The 15,673-nt window shown below is 39.3% G+C and overlaps 1 protein-coding gene across 3 annotated transcripts in view; it reads right to left on the reverse strand.

Annotated features, from left to right (window-relative positions):
• The window catches only part of COL28A1 (collagen type XXVIII alpha 1 chain), a 179,204-nt gene that overhangs the window by 150,260 nt on the left and 13,271 nt on the right, over positions 1–15,673 (reverse strand). For 2 of the 3 annotated variants that reach the window (XM_081531558.1, XM_081531557.1), the window contains exons 6-9: positions 13,941–13,994; positions 11,744–11,785; positions 7,446–7,472; positions 2,024–2,068 (exon numbers count right to left, since the gene is read on the reverse strand). In XM_081531558.1, the coding sequence (XP_081387684.1) occupies positions 2,024–2,068; positions 7,446–7,472; positions 11,744–11,785; positions 13,941–13,994 (168 nt within the window). The remainder of the gene's footprint in view (positions 1–2,023; positions 2,069–7,445; positions 7,473–11,743; positions 11,786–13,940; positions 13,995–15,673) is intronic. The other variant, XM_081531559.1, reaches the window with a different exon arrangement.

The raw sequence follows: 15,673 nt of genomic DNA on the forward strand, positions 1-15,673 counted from the left end.
TATTAGTTAGGGTTCTCTCTGTTTCAGATAACTAAATACTGCCTCTAATTTATTCAGAAAAGATATTATGAGAAAGTATTGCTCCTTTGTGGAACATTTTCTAGGCAAGAATACTGGAGTGAGTTGCCATTTCCTTCTCCAGGGGATCTTCCTGACTCAGGAATTGAACCCAGGTCTCCAGCATCATGAACAGATTCTTTACTGTCTAAACCACTGTTATAACCGTCATAATAATTGCACTAAAAAAAAAAAAAAATCCTTTCGCCCACACGTAGCCACCCACTGTCACATGTTGGTGACTTCTGCTTTAAGTGTCATATGGGTTGTTGCCTTGTGTAAGTCAGATTGCATACAGATTCCCCCTCTCCGACCCCCTGCAAAGGAATCAGAAAAACTTTTTTGTTGTTATTTGTTAATTTGTTTTGCACAAATTAAGTCTCTATAGTATGAGAAGGAAACTATAAAACAGTTTGCAGGATGTTGAGGGAGCCAGTTTGCATTATTTGCTGTGCTTTCTGTCGTGGCCTCACAAAGGAGCATTTGTTATTTTTGCTATTTTAATTAAATGCCATGATCTGAATGTTCTTGATGCAGAAATTTCATTTTTCTCTACAAGAGTAAACAAACCAACTTTCATGGTACTGACTCACATTATCCAAGTTCATTAGAGCAATGTATTAAAACTAGTATGCTGGTTTTTAATTTACAGTGATAAGTTAAAAGTTTGCTGCTGCTGCTAAGTTGCTTCAGTCGTGTCCGACTCTGTGCGACCCCATAAACAGCAGCCCACCAGGCTCTGCCGTCCCTGGGATACATAGAACAAAATATATGTTATCTATATTATCAGCACATTTTCTCCTTATTGTCAGATCTTTGTGGGAAGCCATGTCAAAATCAGATTCATTTTGATTGTGGAATCAAACAAAGGAATTTTTCATGTCAGAGATTTAATACCTGCCAGATTAACACAGCCAATTGTTTGTGTAATTGACCCTTAAACAACATGGGCTTAAACTGCACAGGTCCACTTATACATGAATTTTTTTCTCAGTAAATATATACTATAGTACTACTCGATCCATGGTTGGTTGAACATGTGGATACAGAACACCAACTGTGAAGGTAATATGTGGATTTTCAACTACACATAGAAATCGGCATCTCTGAATTCTGCATTGTTCAGGGCCAACTATTTTTTAAATTAAGAATTATCTGTATAGTCAAGGCTGTACTTTTTCCAGTAGTCATGTACAGATGTGAGAATTGGACCATAAAGAAGGCTGAGTGCTTTTGAACTGCAGTGTTGGAAAAGACTCTTGAGAGCCCCTTGGACAGCAAGAAGATCAAACCAGTCAATCCTGAAGGAAATCAACCCTGAATATTCATTGGAATATTGATGCTGAAGCTAAAGCTCCAGTACTTTGGCCACCTGATGCGAAGAGCTGACTCACTGGAAAAGACCCTGATGCTGGGCAAGATTGAAGGCAGGCGGAAAAGGGGTCAACAGAGGATGTGATTGTTGGATGGCATCATTGACTCAATGGACATAAGGTCTGGCAAACTCCAGGAGATAGTGAAGGAAAGGGAAGCCTGGCATAATTGCAGTCCATAGGGTCACAAAGAGTCAGACACGACTGAGTGACTAAACAACAACAACATGTTGTCAGTGCGGACAGAAAACTTAAGTGTCTATGATTCTAATCGTTTCTGTCCTAGATAGCATTCGAGCGGGTGTTGCCAACAGTTAGCTAATTCAGTTCCCATTTTGATCAGTTCATTCCGATGAGAAAGAATGTTCTCTAGTTGAGAGCCTCACTGTCTCTTTCAAGGGACTTTTCATTTCTCTGTTGATCTTTTGAGTATATGTTAGTTCTGAGAATGCAATATTTTATTTTATTTCCATATTCTTGAGAGCACCTCTGTACAACTCCCTAGAATTATCTAATAAAACTGATTATTTTGGTTCTTCAAAAAAAAAAAAAATAAAATAAAATAAAAAAAAAAATAAAAGCATATTCCTTACTTTGTCACCCTTTATTCCGGGTTTACCACATTCTCCACGTTCACCCTAAAAAATAAATAAGATAAAGAAGATAAAGATAAAAAAGAAGATAAAGATAAAGAAGATAAAAAAATAAACAAGATAAAGAAGACGGTCATTCAGTGTTAGGATTCTTTTTATAAGATTCCCAGCAGAATCTTATGACATTAGCAGTCTGATGAATTAAACACAATTTTATCCTCAATACTGTGAGTTGTTTGGGCACTGAACTCTGAAAAATTTTATTCTTGAGTCATTCCTAACTTGACAGAATCAAATTAGTAATACCACCTAATGAGGCTTCACATTTTTGAGACATGGATTAAATTAAGAGGAAAGAAACTAAGGCTTAATAAGCATCTACCATATATTATATGCCCTTTGCATATATGTGATTTAATTGAATCCACATTACAGCCCAATGAGATCAGTTTTGCCATTCCTTTTTTTTTTTTGCAATTTGATCCTTAGATGTCTTTTTTTAATTGACGTATAGTTGACTTGCAATATTAGATTAGTTTCAAGTGTACAAGATAGTGACTCAACATTTTTATAGATTACACACCATCCAAAGTTATTCTAAAATATTGACTATATTCCCTGTGCTAAATATTACATCCATGTGACTTATTTATTTTGTAACTGGCAGTTTGTACCTCATAATCCCCTTCACTTTCATCTTATTTTATACATGAGGAAACTTAAGCTCAATAAGATAACTTCACTCCATCATTGAGCTAGTAAAGAAGAGTGAAGATCTGAAACCAGGTCTACTCAGAGTCAGAGACCCTGTTCTTTCCACAGTACCACATGCTGTGGCCTGAGCACCAGCTTTGATCAGTTAGTAGTGTTTGTCTAGAAATCTGTGAGAAAAAGGTTCTGAGAGCATGTTCTGACTTGACAGAGAAGGCAGCCATGATGAATGAGCAGGGTCTCCAGTGAGAGAGAGAGAGAGAGAGTCAGGCATGCTGGCAAGTGTGCTGTGTATTTTCCATCACCTCAGCCTACGGTCCTGCCTTTCCTGAAATATTAATGGGGAAAAAATGAACATTTAAATGATGTTTTACTGTTTATTATTAGCATTATTTTATAGACATTATCTCAGTTAATCTGACATTGATGTAAATCATTTAAATCACTGATGTAAATCTTTAATCATTTAATAATGTAAATCATGTCTGAGGTAGATAGTATTAGCCCAGTCTCACAGAATGAAAATTTGTGATTTAAAAGTAACTTGCTCAGATAGAATGAGAACTGGGGCCTCTGAATACTAATCTGTTATATCAGACTTCTAAGACTTTTAATAATTAGAATTTAAAAGTAACAAAGTCAATTAGAAAAACAACTAAAGTTAGAATTTTCAAAGTGTGTTCACATATATATTTATTTATTCTGAGCCTCTAAGCAATTCATATTTTTAAGAGAAGGCAGTTCTGTTGGGGAGGTTAAATGATTTACATCAATGTCCATGGCAGCCAATGACCCCTAAGCCAGTGCCCTCACTACTAGCTTCTATTTCTGCTGCTGTTTTATTATCTCTATGCTGCTCTAGAGCATGCGTCTTGAACTGCTAATACACAATGACGTAAGCAACTTGTGCTAACACGCACGTCACTGCCCTGCTTCCTTCATTAAGGAAATCTTGCTATGAAAAATGTCAGCTAAGCTAAACAGGACGTTTAGTGATACAGTGGATTTATATTCTGCTGCAAGCTTCAGCTCATCACAAAATAGCAACAGTTTGCTGATTGACAGCCAACCTGCCAACCACACTTTGCTCTAAGAAAAGAAATGATAATTGTGACCACCAATTATGGATGCAGAGTGTGTGCCAAAATGTCTTGATGTTATTGCTGATTCCCACAACAGCCTTGCAAGGCATATATGTCTCCATTCATCACAAGGAAAATGAGGCTCAGGCAGATTAAGCAGCTTGTTCATGACCACAATCTTGAGTCTCTTAGACACCCAAGTCCGTGTTCTTCCTCAACCACCCAGCGCTGAACAGGGCATGCTGCCATGGTCTGCAAGTTACTCTCCACTAACCTGACACTTCTGCCTGGGGTTCTGCCTGGGATATTGCTAGCATCTGCAGCAGGCAAGAGGGAGGTACAATTTTTAGATCCAACTATGCCTCTATTCAGAAGCAATCTGTCCTCTCTCCCCATCATATTGTGAGTCAGCCTGACCCAGGAAAAACTGAGCTTTCCCTGAAAACAAGCTGAACATTTATTTCTCAATGCAAATGGAAAATCACTCTTGAAAAATCAATTAGAAAGCAATTAATTTATTGTTGTGGAGTAAAATGAGTGGAAATAAATATGAGTGGAAATAAAGTGAGTCAACCACCAAAATATAAAACAGAAAAGTACTGTAAATACACTCAAAATTTCTTTGGCTAAAAACTCACATTCCATTTGTCCAGACAGATTTGTTAGCTATAGGGTCCTGAGAGGCAGCATTGGTTTAGGGGCAGATTCAATGAAAATGCTGTACTCATGTTATTTGCTCTGCAAAGGCATTTTCTTCTTTGGTGGGCTCAGTAATCCCTGTGGAATGGTCACAGTTACAAAGTTCCTGAGAGCAAGCACTTCAGAAAACTCTGAACAAATTAGCTCTGTTCCCAGCCTCCAATTTCTGATGCCACTTCTCCTGGTGAAATTCTGGCTTGAATGTGGATAATTCAGGGTCCTTTCACTCTGACATCTTGTGTTTTCCAAACAAGGGCCCCTCCAATGAACTTATTATTCTCCAGAAGTTTAAGTGAATCTTTTCAAAAATACAGAGAGTTTCCTGGTGTTGATAATTAACATATTGTATAAATCAAGATGGCACCATGGAGAATTTTCTTCAGCTCTATATATTTAGGACAATTTAGTTAGTGTTGCTCGCTCAGCCATTTCTGACTCTTTGCGACCCCATGAACTGTAACCCACCAGGTTCCTCTGTCCATGGGATTCTCCAGGCAAGAATACTGGAGTAGGTTGCCAGTTCCTATTCCAGGGGATCTTCCCGACCCAGGTATCCAACCCACATGTATTACACCTCCTGCATTGGCAGACAGGTTCTTTACCATCTGAGTCACCAGGGAAGCCCATTTAGGACAATTACTTACAATCATGAAACTTTCTTTCTCATACTTTCATTTATTCCCTGTCTCTTTATAATAGAACCATATATTTATAGACCAGCTAATAATTTACAGTACATTTTCACATCCATTATTATTTGACTTTCCAATCACCCTGTAAATTATTTGTTTAGTCATAAGCCATGCCTGACTCTTTTGAGACCCCATGGACTGTAGCCCACCAGACTCCTCTGTTCATGGAATTTCCCAGGCAATAATAGTGGAGTGGGTTGCCATGTCCTTCTCCAGGGGATCTTCCCGACCCAGGAATCCAACCCATATCCCCTGCATTGGCAGGTGGATTTTTTTACCACTGAACCACCAAGAAAGCCTGGTAAATTAGGGAGGCCTGCATTGATCCACTTCTATACAGATGAAAAAACAGACATTCTAAGATATTGAGTCGTCCGTGTTCTCATGGCCAAGTACAGAATCATGGCATTTCTTACACTCTTGCCCTTTACGGCCTAACATTTCCAGTTTAGGAATATATTTAGTTGCTTGTATGCAGGTTTAACTCTAATGTTTACAAGGGCCCTGGGGCAAGAGTACAGGCAGAGGCCCACATACCATATATCTAAGTAGCTGAAAGTTACAAGTCAAGCTAATAAACTAGGACTGTTCTAACTTCCTTTCTTGACAAATGAACCTACAAAAGGAGTAAAAAGTTAAAGAAGTTTTGGAATTCCTCGGAAGTCCACGTGGGAGGCTTATGCCCATGGCCTACAGCCCAGCTCCCACTTCACTTCCCATCTCCAGCTACTCCCACAGCAAAAGAAGCTATGAGTGTGTGCCTGTGAAGGTGCCCCAAGCAGCATAACAAAGCCCCCTCCATGGGCCCCTGCTGCCCCAACAAAGCTTCCATTTGATTTCCCTCAGGGCTAGGAAGACGATGGACATGGGAAAGAGGTTTGTGTGAGCCTTTGAAGCAGGCTCAGGCCATTTTGCAGGGTGTTTCTAGGGTGTTAGTTACCCAAAGTATGATCCAGGAGAAGGGGGCATGGACCTCTCACCCTGCAGACTCCTGGTTCCATCATGAGGGAGGAGGTTGGAGGGGACCCAGAAAAGGACCCTGTAATATAGGCCTTGGACTTCCCTGGTGACTCAGATGGTAAAGAATCTGCCTGCAATGTGGGGCACCCAGGTTCGATCCCTGGATCGGCAAGAGCCCGTGGCTACAGAAGATCCCCTGGCTACCCACTCTAGTATCCTTGCCTGGAGAATTCCTTGGACAAAGGAGCCTGGTGGGCTATAGTCATGGGGTTGCAGAGAGTCAGACATGACTGAGCAACTAACACTTTCACTTGCCCAGGTCGGAGGGTTTTAGGACAGAATGAATGATAGCAATATGTTCTGATTTTAAATAGCTTATTTGACCATGGAGAGCATATAATAATAGCAGCATAAACTTAGGAATGAACAACTGAACACTCAAAGATTCCTGAGCTCCAGTCTACCACATTCACTTCTTTTGAATCAGTTTGATGTCATAATTTGTAATTTTCAAATAATCATAAAATAATGTAACAACTCATAACCTTTGTTTGTCAAATTCACTCCTCCTGCAAGCTTTACCTAGATGACTGACTAAATGAAATAAGTAGTTCTTTACTGCTTAAGCAGGATGATCCATCCTCTTTCCCCCAGTAGAGGGTCTTATGTCTACATTTCATAGGAAGCTAAGTGTCAAGGCACTAGCCTAATTGTAGTATTGCTGTATCCTTTTGTATATAGAAACTTTTGGGCTGGATACTTAAGATGCATGGCTGTAAAAGTCAGGATTCTCTATTGAAAACAATTCATATTTGCAGGGCTAAGAGAGACTGGATTCTGATCTCAGGAATCTTGGGCCACCTTCCATTCTTTATAGCATATACCCATATCTTAAGTTCCATTATTATTTTATGTTAACAGAGTTAAAAATGTACTTAGGAATGCAAGAATCCAGACTTCCAAAAATAAGCGAAAATAACTTTTATTAAGTATATAAATGGGCTTCCCTAGTGGCACAGACAGTAAAGCATCTGCCTGCAATACAGGAGACCTGGGTTCGATCCCTGGGTTGAGGAGATTCCCTGGAGAAGGAAATGGCAACCTACTCCAGTATTCTCACCTGGAGAATCCCATGGACAGAGGAGCCTGTTGGGCTACAGTTCATGGGGTCACAAAGAATCAGACATGACTAAGCGACTAACACACACACAGGAATATATAAATACAGTTAAGTTTCTGTTTTTCTTTATGAAATTCTATTTGTTGTTACCAACTTACCTTCTCACCCTTGTACCCAGGAGTTCCCTAATTAAAAAGGAAAAGTAGAATACCATATTAGAAGGCATAGTTGGAGGAAGTATCTGATGTTTTTCATTTATAAAGTATAACAAAGCACATTTGTACAGTCTTGCAAAGTAAGACCACATAAAGATAAGCTCGTTCACTTATCTTTGCTCTTAGGGAATGTGCATATAGTAGAGGGAAGAAAAGAACCTGTGTTTCCTTTTATTATATTCTATTCTCAGTTCCACATATTTTTTTCAAACCCAATTTCTTACCCTTTGGCCTGAAGCTAAAGGAGAGACTTATACACTGAAACTCACTAGCTGCTGCTGCTAAGTCACTTCAGTCGTGTCCGACTCTGTGCGACCCCACAGATGGCAGCCCACCAGGCTCCCCCGTCCCTGGGATTCTCCAGGCAAGAACACTGGAGTGGGTTGCCATTTCCTTCTCCAATGCATGAAAGGGAAAAGTGAAAGTGAAGTCGCTCAGTCATGTCCGACCCTTAGCGAGCCCATGGACTGCAGCCTACCAGGCTCCTCTGTCCATAGGATTTTCCAGGCAAGAGTACTGGAATGGGTTGCCATTTCCTTCTCCGCACTAGCAGTGACGACCTATAACAGTCCTTTCAAAATTGTTATATTGACTTTTAAGCTATGAACCCTCACAGCCGAGGATGTTCCATGGAGACTGTTAGAGAAATTGGCTTTGAAAACGAGCTGAGATAATGACCTTTAAAATGCCCGTAAATATTTATATCCACTCAGGTCCTCTTTTCAAATTCGGTCTCGAATATAGAACATCAAGGAAATGAACAGTTCCTTTGTCAACCCTGGTGAGACAGTGACCTTTAAGTTACTATATTTTATCCCACACTAAATAAGGGGCCAGCGATTCTGCAGCTCTCGTGTGTCACTCTTGGGAACCCTGCACAGCCTTCTCTGTTGCATCACTGCCCACAGTCCTTTAAGGAACACAATGCTGAATTTTAACCTGATTGGGGAATTACAGATTTAAGCAACACCAAGTCTTCAATTGGATCAAGTGTCTTTTTCACATAACTATAGTTTCCAAGTATAAAAATAGAATTGTAAGATATATTTTTAAGGGAGCTGGAGAAACCAGTGGAATAAACAAGATGTGAGTGTAGTTACGTGTGAGTCAGAGTACAAAATTTTGTTGTGTAGGACTTTTTTTACAAAAGATAAAAAGGAAAACTTTAGGAAACAAATAACACTTCTCTCCAAATGTGCAGTCGCTGAGAAACTGAAGAGTAAAACTAGTAAAAAGAAGGAAATGTTACAGTACAATTTAATCCGTGTTGGAAACGCTTATTCACATAAATGGTTTAAGGTATAGTGCTTAAAGTTAAAGGCCATAGTTACACTGGTGATCTTTATACAAACAATTCATGTTTGCAACACTAGAAAAAGGCTGGACTTCCCATCTCAGGAATCTTGGGTGATCTGCGTCCCTTCTAACCCACCATCATATTTAAAATCCTGTCATTATTTTATGTTCAGAGAGGTGAGATTGTATTTAGGAAGGAGCCAATACAGTTCACAAAAATAAAGGAATATTATTTTTTACAGTATAATTTTTTTCCTGTTTTATTTTCTTGGTTTTTTGATTGTTTTCTTTTTAGTTTTTTCCCCTGAAATCTCTGGTTTTACTTACTAGTTTTAAAATACTCAAATTTAAAATAGTCAACACTGTGCTCATTGGTCTCTGCAAAATTTGTTTTTGACTTTCCTATTTCTATTAATGGTACCATCATATTTCAAATCATACAGAAATCAAAAGTTTATAATCATCTTTTCTCTCTACTTGCCCCTTCCATTCTTTTAATCCAACCAATTAAAATTCTCCAATAGCTTTTAGGGCACTTAGTTTCATACAGAGCTTCTTGTTTTTCGGTAATTACACCTATGTGTATAATTAATTTTGTTTTGTTTTTTTTTTTGGCCACACCACAGGAACTTTTCTTGGCCAGGAATCAAACCCATGCCTCATGCAATGGAAGCACAGTCTCCACCACTGGACCTTCAGGTAGGTCCCAGGGCCCTTAGTTACAAATCAAAGCCCATGTGATCTAGCCCCTGCCTACCTCACAGCCTCATCTCCTACCCCCACTCTTCCTCAAGCTCTGGCTCTCTTCCCGTTTCCTGGGCCCACCAAGCTTCTTCCGCCTCAGTGCCTTTGTACCTACTGCTCTTTCTGCCTAGGAACCCATGTGACCTTGTTGTGTATTTTCATAACTGACTCGATGGACATGAGTTTGAGCAAGCTCCAAGAGTTAGTGATGGACAGGGAGGCCTGGCGTGCTGTAGTCCATGTGGTCACAAAGAGTCAGACGTGACTAAGTGACTGAACTGAACCTTCTCACTGACTGGAATTCTTATTCACCAATTCTCCTATTGATTGCCTCCTGCTGCGTGAACACTTCATGTAACATGATCTCTCTACCTTGCTCACCTCCATTTCCCCGGCACCCAGTATAGGGCCCAGCACATAGCAAGGGCTCAGTAAATCTTGCTGAACGACTGAGGTAGAGTTAGTCACCACATCCCCTCATTTCTGCACCTTCGTGGTTCTCACAACGTTCCCCTCCTTTCTGTTTTGTCATCACTGTAGCTCAGTTCTGTCCAATATAACATGAGCCACATATGTCATTTTCAATTTCTTAATAGCCACTTCAAAAATGCAAGAATTAACAGGTGGAATTAATTTTTAATAATATGTTTTATGTCTCCTAACAGGTCAAAATACTGTCATTTTAACACATGATCAATATTAAAATTATCAGTGAGAAATTTTATATCTTTTTTTTGATGCTAAGTCATCAAAATTCAGTGTGTAGTTCATTCCGCCAGCATGCCTCCATTCCAGCTTGCCTTTTTTGACTACCGGTTAAGCACACATGGCCAGGGACTCACACTGGCCAGAGCAGCTCTAGCTAATCAACGTCCCTGTTACTTCTCATGCAGCCTGTAGCAACAAACCTCTTCAAAGTACACTCTCTGCTTATCCCCACTTCAGTTTTGCTTTTAGAGCCAGGCCAAATTAATCTTCTAAAATCAAAGCTCTGGGGCCATGTGCCTCATCTAAAATCTCAAAGGGAGTCCATCACCCAGCAAAGCCCAGCCTTCCAGGCATCATGGACCACCCACTCTGACCCTCAGGCTGTGTCTGCCCGCACTCCTCTCTAGGCCCCATTTCACCATTCCTCACTCATTGCCCTCCCTCTGGCTGCTGCTCACAGCACCCTCCAGCTGGAATGCTTGCCCCTCCACCTTCCAGCCTGTCTTTATCTGACCTGGTCCTTCTCTCTTCACTTGTGAGGGGTCATCCCATAGAACCTACCCTGACAGCTCCAGTCTTCTCTGAATGCCCACTATACATAATATTTGATGCATGAAATTTTTATAATGTTTTGACATTCTGCTTCATATTATAGCTGTTTTACCTCTCCTCTGAGATAATGGATTTTCCTGAAAATAAGTAGTTAATTTTATTTTCACTAACAGTATGCTTTATACATAGAACATACCTAAAAAGTCTTTCCTGAATGAATAACACAAATTTCTGAAGGAATTTCCATTGACATTATCAAGCTTTCTATCAAATTTTTCATGACATTGATTACAAATACCAAGAGAAGCGTTTTTCAAACCTCTGGGTCTGAGTCCTGGGCTTTTTCATCCAATGGGACAAGCTGAGAGAGAAACATAACACAGCTTCCTTTTAAGTTCCTGTATACCTCTCTGCTATTTGCTACACCACTGCAGTTCTCCAGGAAAATGCAAAAGAAGAAATGTATTGTAATTATTTCTCAGTTGTACAGTCTCTGACATCATCTAATTGTAGGGATGATAATTCAACCAGAATGATCTCTTCTTTTGCCTGTATAATTGGATTTACAAAACCATAGTTGAGATGATGTAATTCTTAGGCTCCCCAGATCTTAATTTACTTTTTATTTTTTATAAAAAGCACAAGAAGCAAAGCAAAATATTTTTCTCATTTGAGCCTTTTGCAAATCTCAAATTGAGCATCAAGGGGTGTCATGTGGTAGAGCACTCTGTCCCATCCTCACTCCTTTTGGACAGAGTATTTTCTCCTCACATTTCAGCTTCTGAGATCATAATCTGTCTGATTGCCTGTCTGAGCCATCCAGAGCACATGTAGACATAAATCATTTTTGCACTTGCAATGCAGGGGTCAAAATGATCCATTACCGAATCTTAGCATCCTGGGATTACTTACTTAGGAAGGCATTTCAGTCATGTACGTACCCCTGGGCCTCTTTCTCCAGGTTCCCCTTTTTGAGCATTGCCCTGTGACAAGAAAGAATTCAGTCAAAATTCTTCAGCTCTGCAGAGCAAGTGATTGCTCAATAAAATGCACTCTTCAGAATTCCCAGATTAATAGGTCAACCCGATGGGGAAAATATCTTTGACCTTGACCACTGACTGACATTCTCACCATGCAGTCGCAGGAAGAAAACAGCAGCTCAGATAGCCTTTGCCCTTTGAAGTGAAGCCAGATGTATAGGGTGCAAAATCCAGGTATGTTTTCAAAGCTCAGACCGAGACTCGAATGCTAGTTTAACAACATGGCTGTTGTTCTCAAATAGACCATTGTACCCTCTCAGAGCCAGCCACTCTGGCTTTTCTCCAAGGGGCTTTGGAATGTTTTCCAAAATGTCCTTAAGAGTGATTGCTTGATTTCAGCAAGACTTGGGAAAATATATTATGTGGCACACAATTACAAGCCAAATAAATGAAATGGTCACAAAGACTTACAACAGGTATTTAACAGAACAAAAAGAAGACGTGATGGCATTAATTCAGATCCGTAGAAAGTGGGTGAGTGTAGCGGTGTGAGTGTGTGTGTGTGTGTTGTAAAGCCACCCAAGAATACTTGACGTTCCTTCCCTTTGGCAAGCAGGCAATTGGCAAAAATGCTTTCATGCATCTAATTTATTATATTTTTCATTAACTCCCTAAACCTATTCTCAGAAACGGAGTTACTGGGATTAAAATTTTGAATAGTTGAATGCTTCTTATGTAATGCCTAATTGCTTCCCAAAATGTTTGTGTTTGTGCCAAGTTATCCTTGCAATGAAGAAGAAAATAGTTTCACCACCATATTGCTAGTTATTATTGTTTTAATATTGCTGTTAGTTGCTTTAAGAAACTTTTTAAAATTTAAAATACAGAAAAAAAAAAACGTGAACTAGATATGAGCTATGTGAACTTCCCTCCACCCCCTACTCCAAAACAACTCAAGAGCCTTGGAGTCCAAAGTTTCTAAAATGTGAATAATTAGTATTAAAGGGCACCTCACTGTCAGTCTTTAAATTTCATCCATTATCCAGTGAAATTAGACATTTTTCTATTTCTTTATTCACTGGATTTATATCCTCTCTTGAAAACTGTGTCTTTTGACCATTTAATTATTCATTTCTCACCTTTTTTATAAAATCGTTAGGCATTATAGCAGGGCTTCCCAGGTGGTACTTGTGGTAAAGAATCCTCCTGCCAATGCAGGAGATTAAGAGACACGGGTTTGATTCCTGGGTCAGGAAGATCCCCTACAGAAGGAAATGACAGCCCACTCCAGTATTCTTGCCTGGAGAATCCCATGGACAGAGGAGCCTGGTTCATAGGGTCACAAAGAGTCAGACACACCTGAAGTGACTTAGGACATCAGACGGATGCATTATAGAAATTATCTCAATGTCCACTGTATTTGACATAAACATTTCCATACATGTCTTCCTCTTTATTTTAATTATTGTTTTTCATTAAATACAATTTTTCTTTAAATTTTCACATTGTTACATTTGCTAATCTCTCTCCTATGATTCCTTCTGTTCTCTTGAAAGACCATCCTAACAATGATAAAATTTTTTAAATCAAAGATTTTGTTTTTTGGATGGCATACAAAGAAAAGAATTAAGGAATTCATAAAGGAGTTTTAATTCTTAAAACTCAAGAGCCAACAGCAATGTGTTTTGGAATATGTATTAGTGATTCATGAAACATTGTAGTAATCAATTTAGGCCACCATTATTTAAGAATGCTGCTGCTGCTGCTGCTAAGTCGCTTCAGTCGTGTCCGACTCTATGCGACCCCATAGACGGCAGCCCACCAGGCTCCACCGTCCCCGGGATTCTCCAGGCAAGAATACTGGAGTGGGTTGCCATTTCCTTCTCCAATTTAAGAATGAGTTTCTCTTTATTCAACTCCCTAGGTTTCCTAAATTTATTGACTGAAATGGCCATATGTTTCTCTGAATTTGTATATACAAGCTTATACAAGCCAGAAAGATAATGCAGGAAGCAAACAGCCTGTATTCTTCACAGGAATCATCAGATTTTTTTTGGCATTGACATAAAGTACAATGCTTTGTTTTCTTAATTTTTGTTCTTTAAGTAGAGCTAGAAGGAGATACATTGGTTTAAAGATAAGCTGTTTAGTCATTTACCGGGTTTCCTTTTGGTCCTCGCTCACCTTTGATACCTGGGTTTCCATGTGTACCCTGAAGGCAAAGGGGAAAAAGATTATATGGAACAGACATTCTATTAGTTTCCTATACCTTACAGTAATTTCTTGTCAGCTTCATCCCATAAAATGAGAGAAGATTATAAAAACAAAACTTTGCCTACCAAGCAGAGATTCAATTCTGCTTTCCCTTACTACACACCAGGAAGATGGCACAGTCTCAAACAGGCAGATTCTCTAGATTTGCTCAAAAAATGATAATGTCTCTCTCTTTCTGATATCCAAGGGAGAGTTTCAAAAGATAGGATAAGAGAGTTCTTTAGTTTTGTTCCAGAAAGCCATTTTATTTTCCTATTCTCAAATCACCAAAAATCTCACCCTTCTGTGAACTGGTTTTGGGAACACTCAATAAATGCTAAATGACATAGTTCTATGGCTGTGGACTGACAGGCTACAGTCTAGAGGATTCCAAAGAGTCAGACATGGCTGAGAGACTATGTACACATGTACACATATGGTTATCCCTATAAAAAAAACAAAAAACAAACATGGTACAATAATCTCTTCCAACAATATTGAGTGACTGAAATTGTAAGATTAGCTTAGCAATTGTAAGTTTTCTGACTGTTTATTCTAAAACATAATTGAATATCCCAAGCAAACCTTTCCTGCCCATTTCTTGGTGTAACAAGTATAAACTAAGACTGCATAGGAAGGAGAAGTTAAACCTCTGCTTTGACCAAAATCAGATTCTACTGACTGCCACATTTTCGTGTGATGTATCTAGTGTGTATTTTGAAGAAAAAAATTAAGACAAACATTCTCTCTTTCTGATGCCTTGATTGGCAGAATGATTTGAAAACGTACAGGTTTTGGACCCAAGACTCAGAGGAAAATGTGTCCGAGTCTAAGAAATTCACTGTGCACATTTCCCTCCTCGCCCCCAAATGCAAGCATCAGTTCAAAAACATTACTCATACATTTTTGTGAAATGTCTCCTCTGGGCTCTTGACCTCTAAGGTTTGAAATCACAGAAGAAAATGAAAAACTGAAGGAGCATGGTGGAGGTATCTAAAAGTGTGTGTTAGAGAAATGTCTAGCATCTCCAGTCATTGTGATGTCATTTCCGACACCTTCCCAGAATAGACATGGCACCTACCAGATATTAGGGCAGAATAAGGGAAGCATGCACATCTTTGGGGATTATCTTTTCAAGTACTGAACCATGTTAGCAAGTCCTGCCGTTTATTTTCAGTTGCCCAGTGGTTATCTTCCATTTCACACAATTCACTAATATCCAGAGCTCCCTAAGAGGCTTCCTCCCCACTAGTCATTTTTGGGGTTGCACTTGGTTAAGTGTGAAGACATAGTTAACTTCTGGAGCAGTCACTTGTTTGTAGTTGGAAGTAGGATGAAGCTTTGTCTAGCTCACCGAGAACCTATATGAACCCTTTCTCTATATTTTCACTTCAGTATTGAGAAATTCTGACTCCAATTGTCGCATCAGAAGAGATGCTGAAATATCCTTTGTGGGAAGAACATCTGATTTGAAGGCAAATCTGCCCTCAGTTCAGGTCAGTAAAATCCCAAGCTTATTTCTTAGGACAGAATGTATCCCTTTAGGAATAAAAGAAAGACACAACATTTCCGTTTTTGCTGCAATTTGCTTTTCAACAGCACAAAGTAGCCCAGTGTTTTCAGGATAGAGTATCATGG

The sequence above is a fragment of the Giraffa tippelskirchi genome, chromosome 10 (assembly GCF_054371585.1).
Source record: "Giraffa tippelskirchi isolate mGirTip1 chromosome 10, T2T-mGirTip1v1.2.pri, whole genome shotgun sequence".
Taxonomy (NCBI): Eukaryota; Metazoa; Chordata; class Mammalia; order Artiodactyla; family Giraffidae; genus Giraffa; species Giraffa tippelskirchi.